The 17308-nt window shown below is 36.4% G+C and overlaps 1 protein-coding gene across 3 annotated transcripts; it reads left to right on the top strand.

Annotated features, from left to right (window-relative positions):
• The first annotated feature begins 79 nt into the window (after positions 1 to 79).
• Positions 80 to 16153, top strand: mapk14a (mitogen-activated protein kinase 14a). Of its 3 annotated transcripts, none has more exons than XM_079897853.1 (12): positions 80 to 500; positions 3986 to 4115; positions 5938 to 5996; positions 8369 to 8480; positions 8714 to 8743; positions 9381 to 9428; positions 9522 to 9636; positions 11272 to 11343; positions 12154 to 12233; positions 14317 to 14395; positions 15250 to 15423; positions 15982 to 16153. In XM_079897853.1, exons 1-12 carry the CDS (start codon positions 382 to 384, stop codon positions 16047 to 16049), a joined length of 1086 nt encoding a protein of 361 aa, XP_079753979.1. In that variant the 5' UTR covers positions 80 to 381; the 3' UTR covers positions 16050 to 16153. The 3 variants fall into 3 exon arrangements, with proteins under 3 accessions (XP_079753979.1, XP_079753978.1, XP_079753977.1); XM_079897852.1 differs by lacking the exon at positions 12154 to 12233 and adding an exon at positions 13394 to 13473; XM_079897851.1 differs by having other exon boundaries at positions 9381 to 9636.
• Positions 16154 to 17308: the final 1155 nt, after the last annotated feature.

Raw genomic sequence — 17308 nt, forward strand, 5'->3', positions numbered from 1 at the left:
AGTATGCTAGGTCTACAACCTCCTGTATACGTGTGAATGTGTTGCAGGGGGCGCGCTTGGGAACTCGGTTTGCTTTTTTACTGCGACTTTCATTTGTAGCAGCAGGGAGAGAGAGGCAGACGGGATAGTGCTCGAAACCACCGTGACCCCGGAACCGAGCAACTTCCGAACAGTCACATTCCAAGAGCATTTGGAGCCGCTGGAATGAACTAAACACACCGGGGCGGTTCGTTCCTGAGTATCCGCGTGCACGGTCGACTTTATCGGTTGGTTACTTTCCATTTTTGATTGTTGCAGGAAAACTCAACCACCTCGAATCACAGACAGGCAAGCCAGGGAAAGCAGAAGTCTCAAGTCTCCTCGGGTGCTCGTTCTGCAGGCATGTCGCAGAAAGAAAGACCCACTTTCTATCGACAGGAGGTCAACAAGACGATATGGGAGGTCCCTTTGCGATATCAGAACTTGTCTCCCGTCGGCTCCGGTGCATACGGAACTGTTTGGTAAATATGTATTTGTTGTTTCTATGGCGGAACGATGTGTCCCATTCATTCTTACGGGCCCGTACAGCATTGCTCTGCGTTAGCAAACTTGCTAATAAGACCAAAGTCCGCGGTTTGTTATGCTAGAGGGATTGCTAGTCATAAAAAGCGGGTTTAAAGTTCTTGTAGTGTTGCAAATTGTACTAACTTGGGTGAAAACGCATTATAAACATTTAAAGTCTCGTATGTTGCAAATGCCACCTCGCGTGCACACACGCATGCCACTTCAGTTTCAAAGTGAAGCTTTGCGGTGGACGGGCAAACGTGATGCACATGGTACGTTAAAATGGTTGCAAGTCGAAGAGATGAACTCGATAAACTGCAAAGTTGTTTATCTGGGAAACTGTAGTCATCGTTTATGATATAGAACCACGTTTTTCTTTATTCGCCCTATTTAGTGGTGTAGGGTGGTCTTAATGAGGACATCTGGTGGGGTCTGTCCAGAATGAGGTCACCCCATGACTAGTCTGTGTCTGAACCAAGGGAGCTGCCGCTTTTGGGTACCTTGCAAGTTAGGTAACTCGATAGGTTTTGAAACGCAACCGATGAGTCAGAGCTGCGTGTATTTCACGACTGTTGTCGGTGATTCATGGCACTTAATTTTCTCGTTTGCTTGTAGTAACACCCTGGATGAGGTGAAGAAAACCTCATAGGGCTTGTCGTATGTTATTATCTTAATCTCGTGATTGATTCATCTAAATATTGCTAGTTTGGTTTGTTTAGTTGCGATTAGGAAGTTCGTTGGTGCTGTGCTGATGTTTCCTGACACAGCTTCATTTATGATTCACTTAAAGGTGCGCTCCGTAATTTGTATTAACAAAGCATTATAGGCAAATAAATAAATCAACCACACTTTTGAGAAATATCATTAAAATTAAATTTACACGCAAATAAACCGATGTATGCAGTCTGAATTCTACGTAGAGCATGTTGACATCACATGACTAACATGTCATGCAATCGACTGAAAAACGAAAAGAAACAAAAACAAAATATGCATAAACGGCTTTGGCCTCATTATAAAGTCCAAAACGTATTATTGAGATGCATGAGAGTGAGCTAAACAAAAACCTTTAAAGGGATAGTTCATCCAGAAATGAAAATTCTTTATTTATTAAAAAGTCATTATTTATTCACCCTCATGTTGGTCTAAACCTGTATGAATTTCTGTTTTGTGCTGAACATAAAAGTAGATATTCTGAAGAATGTGGGTAACCAAACAGTTTCTGGTCTCCATTGACTTCCATAGTGTTTCTGTTTGACTTTTTTTTTCTTTTCTTCTATACTATGTAAGTCAATGGGTACCAGCAGCTGTTTGGTTACCCACATTCTTCAAAATATCTTCTTTTGTGTTCAACAGAAGAAGGAGGTTTAGAACAACTTGGGGGTGAGTAAATAATGGCATCATTTTCTTTTTTGGGTGAACTATCCCTTTAAGGCTAAACTTTATTTCTGCAACACTAGTGCCAACAAATGGAATTAAACAAAATTATTGTTTTCTAACAGGTTTCCCAAACACACTGCAATTAATTGATTGGGCTATTGGTAGAGATAGACAAAGTTGTGATGCCAGAGACCTGTTGCATGAAGCTAGTTGAACAAACTCTTTTCAGAGTAGGTTTGCAATTGACAAATCCATATAAATCCAACCTGGTATAGATCAGGTTTAGCAGTCTCACAAAGCTTGGTATAAACATTCTCTGTCAACTCAGGTATAATCCAGAGTTTGCGATTAACTCTGAAGCGCGTGCACCTGAAAGTGTGTTACGTGCAACTAATAGCCAATCACACGGAACATGGAGAGCGTCAGTTTGATTAACCTCTCGCGAGAGAGCCGCGCAATTCACTTCTCTGCTGAAGATTAAGAGATCATTATGACAAAAATATCATGAAATTAAATGCTTTTACATGGCAGGAAAAAACACTGCTGCTGCAGCGAAAGTTTGAGAAGGCAGCGGAAAGAAAAAAGCTGACTATATCAATGCATGTGAATCAAACAAACAGCTTGATCTGTTTTAAAGCTTTGTATATTAATGCATGCATTATATTTATTTTAAGTTAAAAGCAAAGTTTAATATTGTCAATTAATATAATTATATGAATTAAACCTGATTATAATTCATATAATATAAATATAATAAATAATTAGCAGCAAAAGATGAGCAACTTTGTTTCTAAAATGTTTTCACTATAAACTGCTTTAATTTGGAGTGAGAGATACAGGTGGAGTGGCTTCATTGCATCTTGACTCACAGCTGATTGCTCGAGTTTTGGTCTGCGATCACTAACCCAGAATAAAACCTGCTCTGGAGCAGGTTAGCCATGTAGCGCAAGTTACCATAACAATGAAACCCGCTAAAAACCAATCCACCTCCCTGAGCCCGAAAAACCAGAGTTTGCTCAAACTAATCCTGAACTAACTTGGGTAGAAAGTGAAACCGGCTTTGTGCAACAGGCCACAGGTGCTCAAACAAGCACTGCAGTGTTTTGAAACTGACACACTGTTTTTAGGAAAATCAACATAAAAATAGTTTACTTGTAGTTGTCTTTGCATATTAATGTGGAATTAGAGAGGTTTTTTTACTTTGCAAAAAAATGCTCATCTTAAATTGTTGTGATCAGAAACATGCTGATTGTGACAGAATGTTTTACTGAGGAAATGCAATCTTTTATCTAATCATATTTGTGCACATCTAAAGAGTACTTTTGTTTCTTCCTTAAACTCAAAACAAGTGTTACCTCACTCTTTAATGTTTGCAAATGATTTTCAGAAAGGTCTCTGTCTCTTAGACAGGTGTTTGAAGGCCAGGCTCATTTTCTAAATTACTCCTCCTCAGTGTAGACAGGTTGTTTATGCACCCAAGTGACTTAGAAATTGCGATGCTAAGCAACCGTGCTATCTAGATTATGTTTCATGGGCCCCCTTATTGTGTCTGTGTAATTGAATATCTGATGAACAGATTGCACTGGGTTTGAAGTGCCAGGCTCATCTCTCAGCCTGTGCAGTGTATTCGAAAAAGCGGAGCCAAGAGATTTTCTTTGATAAGATCAATCAGGTCTCTCAGTCAAGTTATGCATATAAAATATCCTTTGTGTCTTGAAAGGTTGTGTCATTACCTTCACTGTTAGGTCTACTACATAGCACATGGTGGTCAGTGTCTGTTGTTAAGCACTAAACTGTTTGTCCTTTTAAAAGTATTTTATGATTGGTTGCAATAGGTACGTTTTACCATTTAGTTCTCTCTGTAAACGTCTGTGGTTTCTTACATGAGGAAGTGAGAATCTGACCAGCTTTTGTTTTAGTCTAAAATGTATGGCAAGTTAATTCAATGCTGACTCTTACTTTTAACCGTCTTTAACTTTGGTCCTGTTGTAGCATGTTGGCATTTCAGTTGTGCAACAAAGTGTGACGGCATGCTTGAATAATGTCCTTCTGTTTTTCTCAGCTCTGCATATGATGAAAAGTCAGGATTGAAGGTTGCCGTGAAGAAACTGTCAAGGCCATTTCAGTCCATCATCCATGCCAAGCGGACCTACAGGGAATTGCGGCTACTCAAGCATATGAAACATGAGAATGTGAGTTTGGATCCCTGGTATTATCAAACTGACAAGGCCAATATTCAGAGTAACGGTTGGTAATCCTAATGGTTAAAGGCTTAGTTCATCCAAATATTAAAAATTGTCATTATTTACTCGCCCTCATTTCGTTCCAAACCAGTTTTTCCAGTTTTTTTTTTCTGCAGACATATTTGTTTTATAAGGAGTAGAGCTGCTTGATTAATTGTTAAAATATCACAGTCTCGATTCAAATACCCAGACAATCTTATTCCTGAATGACGACGATTAGTCTAGATGTCTATTTGACTAGTACAATCACAGCGAGCATTCAGATCTTCCGCTGAGCCAGAGAGAGCAGTTGTCATCATGTATACGTATGAAACAGCTTCACAAAGTCTTTTCAACCACACAGTATCATTTCAATTTTATCACAGAAGTACTGGGATAAAAGTTTATAGTTCGGATATAAACACTACTGTCTGTGTTTTGCGAACAAAATAGAGTAAATCACATTTTGAAACTAACTTGCTTCAAATAAAGATTATATCAATTAAATCGTCACACCAGTAGGTGGCGACAAGTTAAAAAATGGACTTGTCACTGAATCATTCATTCAAGAGATTCATTCAAAAATGCTGATTCCTTCAGTAATGAAACAAGTGAAGTCACAATGAGTGAGTCTTTGAATATTTTTTCAAATCCTTTTTTAAGTAATTAATTCAAATTAATCAAATATTTTTAAATAGACTGCAGCAATTAACATTTTATCAGAACCTCTAGTACGGTGGTTCTCAAACTTTGTCAGCGTGAGGCCCTCCTTGTGTAGAGTGCATCCCTTTGTTGCCCCCCAAATAAAACTTACAATTTTAATTCAACTAAAAACTTATTAAATTGCAACAAAATTAGGGCTATGACTCTGGCAATTTCATACCACCACAGTGGTAAACGGCCAACCACTGAGGGTTAATTGACAGATCCACGCATTCGTTAAAGTGACAGCTGCCTAATATACCTGCTGCCGTCTGTCATTAATGTTAATCAAACAACAAGTTTTTCAGGTAGGTCTATATTATTTGTGTCTTTGTTCTGTTGTCGTTTGATTTCCTATATGCTTGTAATTAGTTTATTTGTTTCTTATTTTATCACTAACTGTTTACTTGTCTTTAGCAAGCTTGAGAGGTTAATTTTTACTTAGTTAGGCTAGTATTAGCTTTTTGTGATATTGAATTTGGTGACAAAAATGATATAAGATTTTGGTCATACTGCCCACCCCTACTCTGTATCTCTCCTCAAACCACCACCAGTGTGCAGCATCCACTTGGATGATGTGACGGCGGCCACAGTACAACGGCGCCGGTACGCTCACCACACACCAGCTATAGATGGAGAGGAGAGAGAGTGATAGAGCCAATTCAGTGGATGGGGATTATTAGGAGGCCATGATTGGCAAGGGCCAATGGGTAGAATGTGGCCAGGGCACTGGGGTTACACCCCTACTCTTTACGAGAAGTGCCATGGGATTTTTAATGACCACAGAGGACATCGGTTTAATGTCTCATCTGAAGGACGGTGCTCTTTTGACAGTATAGTGTCCCTGTCACTATACTGGGGCGTTAGAACCCACACAGACTACAGGGTGAGCACCCCCTGCTGGCCTCACTAACACCTCTTCCAGCAGCAACCTGGTTTTCCCAGGAGGTCTCCCATCCAGGTACTAACCAGGCTCAACCCTCCTTAGCTTCAGTGGGCAACCAGTCTTGGGCTACAGGGTGGTATGGCTGCTGGCATATCACTAGCATAAATGATCCTGATTTGTATTCTTTGCACTTTGTGCTTTTAGGTGATCGGCCTGCTGGATGTTTTCACACCTGCCACCTCCCTGGAGGAGTTTAATGATGTGTAAGTCAGACAATGTCTTCCTCTGAGATGTTATTCACTGGTTTGATTAAAATCATTTTTTTCTTCTTTAGTTTTGAATAAGATTGTACTTCATGTAAGTGTTAATTAAACTAGAGAAAATAGTCTTGTGAGCTAGCTCAGAGGATGAGGGCACCACAGGCCACACAAATGTTCAAGATATATGTATATAAAATTAAATTGACAGTAAAGAAGACATTTATAATGTTAAAAAAGATGTCTATTTCAAATGAATGCTGTTCTTTTTAGAATCCTTTCTATTCAGAAACCTGAAAGAATCTGAAAAAAAAGTAACATGGTTTTCTCAAAAATGTTAAGCGGCACAGCTGTTTTCAACTTTGATAATAATAAGAAATGTTTCTTGAGCAGGAAATCAGCTTTTTAGAAAGATTTCTGAAGGATCATGTGAGACTGAAGACTGGAGTAATGATGCTGAAAGTTCAGCTTTGCCATCGCGGGATAAAATTACATTTTCAAATATATTAAAACAGACAACTTTTCTTTTAAATTGTAATAATATTTCACAATACTACTGTTTTCACTGCATTTTTTTATCAAATAAATTCAGCCTTGGCGAGCATAAGAGACTTCTGTCAAACATAAAGCAGACGGGTGGGCAAAATGAAGTGGCTACAGCATGTCAAAAATAGAGCAACGAGTCCACCACTGAAGGTGTAAAATGGCACACTCTTATCAGATGCTTCCTGTACAACTGTTGATTATAATTAGAGTATTCAAGTAATTTTTTTCATATAATACGTTGTGACATGTTCTTTATTATGGCTTTATTACAATCACTCCTGTGTGTTTAGTCCTAATATCTCATACACTAAACAGAATAATACATTATTTATCTTGTGCTCTTTGTTAGGTTATTATAAGCATGTTTTCAGGCTCTCATGGTTTTATGGAGCTTCGGGTTTCCACAGAGACAGAGCTTTTTGTGCTGCCTGGCTCCAGCTTAACAGCCGTAGGTTAGTAGGGAATGCTAAGGATACAGCCAGGTTGTAAAAGCAGATGCTGCTGTGACTTAACATCAATTCTGCTGCCAAAAATAGACCTGACGCACACTGATATATGAAGGGCATTCGCACTCCTTCCACTACCGAAACTAGCAGAAATGTTTGTGTGGCGACTTAACTCCAGAGCTCCAGGCTCTTCCAATAAATATATAAATTCTCAGTTGACAGTGTGTAAATGCATGTGTTTTTGGGGTCTGAATCAGTTTGCTTTAGCTTTTCATTTTCTGTGTGTGTCGAAGTGATTTACATTTGTTTATTGTCTCGAATCTGTGTTTTTCCCCCTAAATCTTTGTGGGGGTGGGATGTATTTGTTGATTTATCTCTAATGCTGAATATGTCTATTGGGTGGAGAGTGTTTCTGGGATTAAGTATGGCTTATTTTAAGCTCTGCTGTGTGTTGTATCGCAGTAGCTCTGTTTGACCTGTAGCTCCACCCTCTTGCTAAGAGTCAGTGCTTATGTAGACTCTGCTGTGGGTTATCGTGAGGTGTTTGTTTGATAGGTTGAAGACTGTAATAAAATCTGATGTCAGTGTGCCTGAATATAATGTGAGAGGCCAGTCAGGTTCAATGTTCAATACAATTCAGTTTAACATCTTTGATTTAACCATAACATCCTATTTTTTTTTTTCAGTTCTACTTTTATGTGACCTCTTGAGAATGACAGTCCTTCTTTAGTAAAAATTTGTATTATTTATAATATATACCACTGTTCAAAAGTCGTTCATGGTTGGTAAGATTTTTTTTTTTAAAGCCAGGCTGCATTTATTCAATTAAAAATAAAGTAATAACAATAATATAGAAAACAGTTGTGCTGCTTAATAGTTTTGTGGAAACAATTTTTTTATTTGATAGAATAAAAAAGTAGAATGATCTATTTGATGAATAGAAAGTTCAAAAGAAAAAGCATTTATTTAAATAGGAGGAATAATTAGTGTAAAATATATTAAACTCTGCCTAGTGGTCGTTGCATTATTGACCTGTTGAAGATTCTATGAATGCCCAAAAATAAAGAAGTCAAGATTTATTAATTCACTATCATAAGGAAAAAGATATTGTGAAATATTACTGATATATGATTGTATCAGCACAACCTTAGTTTATATTTCTCTGTAGTTTCCTGTTTCCTCTCTCACCGCCCCAACAGTAAACCTTAAAATATGTGCAAGCAGCTACCCCAGTATATTTACAGGACAACTGATCCAGTGGAACATCTTGATGTTGACAGTAGTTGTTCAAATGTTCCCTACATTTCAGGTTGTGCAGTCACTCCTTGTACCAGGTTAAATACAGTTGGAAGGTGAATAACATTCTTCTTGTGTTCTGATTTACAGGTACCTGGTGACTCATCTTATGGGCGCTGACCTAAATAATATTGTGAAGTGTCAGAAGCTGACCGATGATCATGTTCAGTTCCTTATTTACCAGATCCTGCGAGGGCTTAAGGTGAAACTGCACTTTTCCATCCCGTAACGAATACAAACCGGAATCTCAGCTCTTAAAGCTGATGTAAATGAAATAAAAATAACAATGAACAGAAAAGTATTATGTCCAGCACAATGTTTGAAATAGCATCGACATGTATTTGACCTATTTTTTAAGAGTAAACCTTACAGCTGGAATTTTATTCTCATATATATATTTTTTTCTCTCTTTTTTTTTTCTTTTAATTTTACCAGTACATCCATTCGGCTGACATAATTCACAGGGTAAGTGCTCACTTGGGTATATGAGAAAAGGTCTGCAGGCTATTTTCATTCAAAAAATGAAGTGTATGTTGCCCCATGGAGCCAGTTCTCCCTGGCATAACCATGTTACATGCTCAGGCCTGCTTTTGTGTAAAGACTAAAACTAGAAATTGCTATAAATTAGACTTAAAGAAATAGTCTGTGTTATTTTCAGCTTGATATCTGTGTATAGCATCTTTTCCATGCTGTCGATTACCACAGAAAATAATTATGACTCGTTCCTACTTTAGTAATAAAGAATACATTTTTTTTGTTGCAATTACAAGCCTGGCAGGAAATTGTGCAGTTACATCGGTAATATGAAGTTTATTTACTTAGAAAAGTAGCCCAAATTGAACGATTTTGACATCTTTACAGCTCAAATAACTTTTGTTTTTAATTCAATTATAATTATTCAGTATTCAATTTTATGAAGTCATATTGGTTTAATAAAAATAGGCATTTTTTGTTTGTATGAACTGAGCGACAAGTTGAATTGAAATGCTAAAAGATGTCACATCTGTAAATTTAATTCATAAATGGCTGCAAATATTCATTTAAATTGGTTGTTAAATGGTATAAGGAGACAGTGAACTAATATCCAATAATCGTTTACCAGGACTTGAAACCCAGTAATCTGGCAGTAAATGAAGACTGTGAACTTAAGGTTAGTCTGTCATATTTTTTTCATTGTTGTTATACATTTGCTTGTAAAACTTTAATTGTTATTAACAGGATGTATTTTCTTTTTGTATTTCAGATCCTTGACTTTGGTCTGGCTCGACACACAGATGATGAGATGACAGGATATGTTGCCACAAGGTGGTACCGCGCCCCTGAGATCATGCTCAACTGGATGCACTACAACATGACCGGTAACACAACTACACCCAGGCTTTTTAGAACCAGATGGTGTACTCTACTGGTCAAAAGGTGGAAATTATTTTTAATGTTTTTAAAAGGCAAAAACATACAGACCAAGGCTGTATTCATTTGATCAAAATACAGTAAAACTTTAACATTTTAATAATATTTCACAAAATATAGCAGTTTTCTATTTCATATAAGTGTAATTTATACCTGTGATGGCAAAGCTGATTTACTCCCGCCTTCAGTGTCACATGATCCTTCTAATAAATCATTCTAATATGCTGATTTAGTGCTCAAGAAACATTACTTATTATTATCAATGTTGAAAACAGTAACTGCTTAAAGGTGACACATTATGCCCATTTTCACAAGATGTAATATGAATCTAAAATTTCAGCTCAAAATACCCCCCAGATCATTTATTATAGCTTGTCAAATTTGCCCCTTTTTGGGTGTGGGCAAAAACACCCCATTTTTGTGTGTCCCCATTCAGAAGACGGCCGATACTTTACACAAGCTTCGGATACTCACCGGCAATAACAAAACGCGCAAATTTCACTCATCCAAAATTTCAGAGATAACCAGTAGCGTAGCACAGCCTTACGGAGAGACTCAGGAAGAGGTTGCAACTTTTAGACTGCACCTGGACGTTTCTGAATGGTTAGTGGATACATTTATGTAGTTGTTGTGGAGTTACACAAGTTTTACACATTTTTTGGTCAAGTAGTGTTCTTTGCAGCCAACGACAGAACAGTTTGCATGCTTTGCTCGAACTTTTGCCATTGCGTTAGAACTGGTTACACTGTTGTCGTTTGCGAAAACCAAATGACTGTCAATATTATAAAAAGATCTCCTTCCTATGTCAGAAGGGGAGCGAAATCTGATTGGCTTATTTTTTGACATGCTTGCAGAGAAAGGCTTATCAAAACAAAGTTACTGGGTTGTCACTTTTCACGTTTTCTGGGTTGGTAGATGCACCGGGGACCCGATTATAGCACTTAAACACGGAAAAAGTCACATGAAAAATGATATGTCCCCTTTAAGATTTTTGTGGAAACCGTGATACATGTCTTTCAGGATTCTTTGGTGAATAGAATGTTCAAAAGAACAGCATTTATTTGAAAAATAAATATTTTGAAAAAAAAAGTAAATGTTTGCCACTTTTGATCAGTTAATGCATCCTTCATTCTTAAAAATAAAGGTTCTTTATTGCCAAATGCAAGTGCATTGGCATTAACATCCATAAAACTTTCCTTTGCACAAAAGGTTCTTTACATTGGAACAAGTTTCTTTAGATTTTTTAAATGTTCTTCATATTAAGAAAAAAAGGTTATTCTATGGCATCACTGCAAAAACCCAATTTTACAATTTTAAGTGTTGCTGAATAAAGTGTTAATTTCTTCTTCTTCAAAAAAAAATTTGTTCTGACCCCAAACTTTTGAACAGTAATGTAGACTACTCCCAGAACAAGCTAACTGACCCATGCTAACAAACCAGTACTGAAATGTCTTTTGAAGATTGTGGCAGTTGATCTATGCTATTTTTCAGCCCTCTGTGACAAGAGAGCAATGTCAGGACGCAAGAGTGGGAACATGTGCTTGCTGCCTCTCCACTAATGTTGTTTCTTGATTTCTTTTCAGTTGACATTTGGTCAGTGGGCTGCATCATGGCTGAGCTGTTGACGGGCAGGACCCTGTTCCCTGGCACAGACCGTATCCTTTTCCTCTCGTTTACCCCTCACTGACCTGCAGAACGCTCTCTGTAAATTGCACCACGGCTCAAAGCCAGAAACGTCCCTGATTTAGTGTTTTTTTAAGAGCGTATTTTGCTCTCATATTGATTTAAATGTGAACAAATTTTGGATACATGTTTTTTAACACCACATTACAATCTTATTTTCTCTCTCTCGTTCTCTATATCCCTGTCCTTGCAGTGTGTCTGCAGATCTGTCTGCCTCTCCTGTCTTACACTGACCTTTTGTCCCTTTCACTTAAGCTCTGTTTTCAAGCTGTGCCCAAGACGCAACAGTGATTTGAAGGATATATGATCCATCATTATGAGAATGCAATAAACTCCCTGCAGGAAATGACATGCCTCTCTCTCTCTCTCGCTCTCATTTTACTCTCATTTTTTATTTCCAATGACAAATGTTGTTCACATTTCTGCACTTTCAGCATGTTTCCCCCCTGGCTTTGCATATTTGACACTCTGTATCTTGAACGGCTGCCACTCTTAATGCTTCTGGCTCCACACCCTATGGAACAGAAATACTTGCCAAATATTTCCCCCCTCTTACAGGCAGAGCACACCTGTGCGGCTACTTCTGTCATGCTTTTGCTGGGCTAGCTGAAAATATTCAACCTGTGCTATTTTTACTAGCTTGCTCGTCTTTCCACAGATGTGACCAAAGCTTCTTTGCTTTCCTGTTCTTTAAGTACACATGAAACCGAAATGAGCGTTTCCTTCTTTGTGGCGTGTTCCTTGTTGAGCCACACTAGTTTTCCTTCATCTTGTTTTACTAGACATCGATCAGTTGAAGCTTATTATGCTTCTGGTTGGAACTCCAGGACCTGAGCTGTTAATGAAAATATCATCGGAGTCTGTGAGTTTAATATATTTAGGGAGAGTGCACTTGCTAAAAACGCCTGTGTGTGTTGATTTTCAAAGTGGAAAATCCACATTAAGCTGGCAGCTGTGTTTTGAAACAGCTTTTTTTTATGTCCTGTCTGGACATACACTAACGGTCAAAAGTTTGGGGTCGGTACAATTTTTAAATGTAAGTCTCTTATGCTCACCAAGGCTGCATTTGTTTGAACAAAATACAGTGAGATTGTGAAGTATTATTACAATTTAAAATAACTTTTCTATTGAAATATATTTTAAAATTGAATTTATTCCTTTGGAAAAGTTTATTTTTTAGCAGCTATTATTCCAGTCTTCAGTGTCACTTGATCCTTCAGAAATCATTCTAATATGTATTCTATATACATTTTGTATTTCAGGATTCTTTGTTAAAAAGTTGTCAAAGTTAAAAATAACTTTGTTTTAAATATATTTTTTGTAGTACTAGTAATATATTTACTGTCAATTGTGTTCAATTTAATGAATCCTTGCTGAACAAATGTGCTAATGTCTTTCAAAAAAAAAAAAAAAAAGACCAAAAATTTTAAACAGTAGCTGGTCTTTAACTGGTGCAAGCTGGGGGACCATCTTGGACCAGCTACAAAACTAGTTACCAGATGGTCGTACTATCTTAAATTGATCACGCTAGTTTTTGGAACACGTTGGCTGGTTGACCAGCTAATGATCTGCTTGGACCAGTCGAAGCTGGATTTTCTAACAAGGAATGTGTGTTGAGTTTTGACACAGCTAATAAAAAATATTTTTCCAGTGCTCTCCTGCTAAACATTGACTTCACTTTTAGATGCAAGACTGATCTGAGGTTCTGTTTGGGACTGAATCTTGACATCTAAACTGAAATTAACAAGCCTGATTTTTGTCTTCCAGATCTTCTAATGGCAGCTGTATTTCTGAGCAGATTCTAATACACTTATCAAGCCCTCTTGCTATCTAATGCATGACGTTTCTTCTCTGCTGTAAATGAATGCAATTTGCATGCCAAACTTTTCCTCTCTCTTTCTTTTTATCCTGTCCTTTTCCCTAGAGTAGTGGAGAACCACAATATAATGTCCAGATCATTTTTGATAGATATGCATTACACTAAATTTGTGGACTGTGATCTCCTTGACCTGGCCTACAAAGATATAAACCAGCTTCAACAGATAATGCGACTTACAGGAACTCCACCTGCCTCTCTAATAAGCAGGATGCCTAGCCATGAGGTGAGCTCACTGTGGCCCAGCCCCCTGTTTGCAGAATACCCATCATGCCCTTTAATTAGCAGGCCTTATGATGTCTCACATTGAGTAGATTAAAAAAAAAGTTTATTAGCATATAAAAAGCAATATCACACATTTAAGAGTGATGTTGTACGGCCCAGGTAATGTTAAACACAGTCATGTGTTATGTAATCACTCCACTCTGGGTTGTCTATTTTCTTTCTTCCTACTCACTGGGGAGAGAAACCCTGGTCCGAGTGTTCCTGAAGAAAATACTGTTACTCTGACTTCCAAAAAACTCCTCCACTTACAACGCTACATTCTATGTTCCCTAACATCAGAAATGCAGACAAGCTGAGGGATACAAACAACAAAACGTCCCAGTGCTGTTGGACTAAATATTCACTCGGCCAATCAAATTGTAATATTCATTAGAACATTTTCAGGTCAGGTCAAAATATTATTTCATATGGAGAATATAAGGAAAGGTAATAGTGAAGTAAAGCAACGGTTTACACCCAACAGAGTTCCTTCGTCTTCTCCACTTTCTCTTCGGGTGACTGCTTGCCGCTGAAGCATCATGCAGTTATTCACTGGTCTATGCGAGCTGAAATCACTGTCTGTCATCACCAGCACAGACCTCTCTGCATTCTGAAGCTGTTTGTTTGCTGCATTATTCAAATGGCACTGCATACTAACACCACAATGTCATGATTCACAGGGTTAGCAATCTATGTGCAAAACACAAGCAGTTGTCATGGGGACCGAGTCAAGAATTACGAATATTATTATAATAAACATGATTTTATTACCTCTGCTCATGGTTGACCTGTTTTCTTTCCACAGGCTCGTACGTATATCAACTCACTTCCTCAGATGCCCAAGAGGAATTTTGCTGATGTGTTTATTGGGGCTAATCCACAAGGTAAGAGAGGCATGTTTAGACATTGAAATGATTTGTGCGTACCCTACTGTTCAAAAGTTTAGGGCTGGTAAGATTTAAACAAAAAAAAAAAAATATATATATATTTTATATATATATATATATATATATATATATATATATATATATATATATATAATTTAAGCTCATTAAGGATGCATTTATTTGATCAATATAGTAAAAACAGTAATTTAACTATTTTAATAAAAAAAAAAATAAAAAAAAAATTATTCCTGTGATGGCAAAATGTTTAAGCATGATAACTCCGGTCCTTAACGTCACATGATCCTTCAGAAATCATTTTAATATGTTGATTTGGTGCTCAAGAAACATTTCTTATTATGTTAAAAAGCAGATGTTTCAAATTTTGTGTGTGTTTTTTTTTATAAGATATTATTTGAATAGAAAGTTGAACAATAGAATAGCATTTATGTGAAATGGAAATCTTTTCTAAATGAAGGTGATATAAACCTGTCACACTGTAATCACCCAGCTTTTGTAACATTTAGCTTTTGTAAATTGTTACATTTTAAAAGTCTTCACTGTCACTTTTGATCAGTTTAATGCATCCTTTCTGAATAAAAGTATTAATTTCTTTAGAAAACAAAAAAAAGAACTTCGTGACCTCAAACGTTTAAATGGTAGTGTATATGAAATTGCAGTTTATTTAGTATATATTATTGTAAAGTACACATTGTTTAGGAAATAAAAAAAGACAATAAAATAATTCCCTGTTCTTATTTTGATCTTTGTTGATGGACAATTTGAACAAATTTATAGAAAATATGTTGCCATTATTTAATTTTGATCAACTATTTAATTGTTTGTGTTTTTAGCTGTGGACCTTCTGGAGAAGATGCTAGTTTTGGACACAGATAAGCGCATCACAGCAGCGGAGGCTCTGGCGCATACGTACTTTGCCCAGTACCATGACCCAGATGATGAACCTGAGGCAGAGCCTTTCGACCAGAGTTTTGAGAGCCAAGAGCTTGATATTGAAGAGTGGAAACGTAAGTCAAGTGAAGAGTTTTTGGTGTGTTTTTGTGGAAAATGTCAGTTGGCACAAGTTAAAAGCGCTTTAAGCTATTTTCGCATTTTGGCTCACTTGCAACACTGAATTAGACTGGCTTAAGACATTTAGGTGACCATGAACTAGCCTTATTTTAGTATTATTTATATACCATTATATTATTACACTATATTTATGTACTATTACTCTTTGAATTAGCTTTTATTTTTTAGTCTTTTTGTTTTGTTCTGTGCTTTTGTCATTAATTTTGTTATTAGTTTTCATTTTAAAATATTAATATTTTATTTTTGTTGTAGTTTGTTCAGTTTTAGTTTTTTATTAATTTCCAGTTTGTAATTTTAGTGCTTAAACTTTTTGTTTAAAGTTTTTTTTGATCCATCCATCCATCGTTTTAGTTTTAGTTATCGAAAATAACCCTGTTCTGAAAACGTAAAGGGGCCATGCTGGTTCTGTTTTGTTAAGACATTATTTAGGATGAGCTAGATTTATTGTATGTTGCAGTCACATCCTTAATTTTTTGTATTCTGTTCCTGCACAGGTCAAACATATGAGGTGGTGATCAGTTTTGAGCCTCCAGTCTTTGACGGGGATGAAATGGAATCTTGACATTTTCTTCTGGATGTAAATCAAACCAACTGTACTACTTATACAGTAATGCTCTAATTTTGCAGTATTGTGATCAGGTAGTCAGTAGGATATTTGACTTTTCTTTTGCTTTAAAAAAAAAAAAAAATTGTCTACTTGGCCAAACAGAAGGAATAAATGCCATAGAAAATTAGTGAATCTCTCCAAAAGAATAGTCTGATAATAAGAATATCATACACTTATTTTTTAACAGTTTGCTCTGGTCAGTTTTATGATGTTCATGTGTAACATTCATGCAAGGCCATTTGTAAATGTAATATCTCCCTGAAATTTCTTAGTATTTAGTTGTGCTGTTATGTTATTTCTATGTACAATGCATCACATTTGCAGTATATTAAGTTTTTAAAATGTTCAAAAAACATTGTTCATTTAGTTTGTGTTAATATGTATGTTTCCCAATCAAATTATGAGCATTGTATTTAATGATTACAGTACGAGTTTGAAAAAGATGAGATTTGTTGGAGCCTCTTTGGGTATAGCTTGGAAGAAAATGTAAATTGTGGCATTGGGTATTAGTAATATGTTCAGGCTATTTGTAAATATACCTTTCATAAAGCTTTTGGATTCTGTAGCTGTTTTATTTCTGTTCTGATATTTTTCACATACTTATGTGTATGTTTCCTTGGGAGTGAAAGTGTGTGTGTGTGTGTGTGTGTGTGTGTGTGTGTGTGTACCTGATGTTGCTACTGTGAATTGTATGCGATCTGAAAATATGATTTTGTCTCCAGTAGCTGTTTTTAAAATGCTGTTAACTGAATGTTCAAATATGAAAGTAGAGAGTAAGATATTTATATACTGTTGAGGTGGTATTTATGAACCTGATAGGCAGCAATTGTCTTTATTACCTGACAAAAAAACAAACAAAAAAAAAAAACACTGAATCAAACACCATTGTTTACTTAAAATAAAGGCCGATATTTTTCAGAAACTTCTGCTTCCTTGTTTTGATTTGTGGTTTTATGTTGAACAATAGAGTATGACATAATTATTGACCTTTTCATTTTCAAAGCACCACTTTTTTAAAATGCATTTTATGACCAAAGCACCTTTAAAATGGGTTTCCTGGATCTCTTACAAAAATGACCATAGAAACCATCTTTTAAATCAGTAATTTTTTCTATGTCTACCATGATACCTTTGTCCCATGGATTTACCTGTTTTGTTTTTGTGTTTGGTCATCTTTTGGTTAAAATACGCATGTTTTCGTTCAGTTTTTAAAT

Source organism: Squalius cephalus (assembly GCF_949319135.1).
Source record: "Squalius cephalus genome assembly, chromosome: 16".
In the NCBI taxonomy this organism is placed as follows: Eukaryota; Metazoa; Chordata; class Actinopteri; order Cypriniformes; family Leuciscidae; genus Squalius; species Squalius cephalus.

What these genes read in the sequence shown, in the direction of transcription:
- mapk14a (XM_079897851.1), top strand. Translation starts at nt 382, where the DNA reads ATGTCGCAGAAAGAAAGACCCACTTTCTATCGACAGGAGGTCAACAAG. An exon ending in GGTGCATACGGAACTGTTTG is followed by an intron (nt 501 to 3,985) that starts GTAAATATGTAT and finishes TGTTTTTCTCAG; the next exon opens with CTCTGCATATGATGAAAAGT. An exon ending in AGATCCTGCGAGGGCTTAAG is followed by an intron (nt 8,481 to 8,713) that starts GTGAAACTGCAC and finishes TAATTTTACCAG; the next exon opens with TACATCCATTCGGCTGACAT.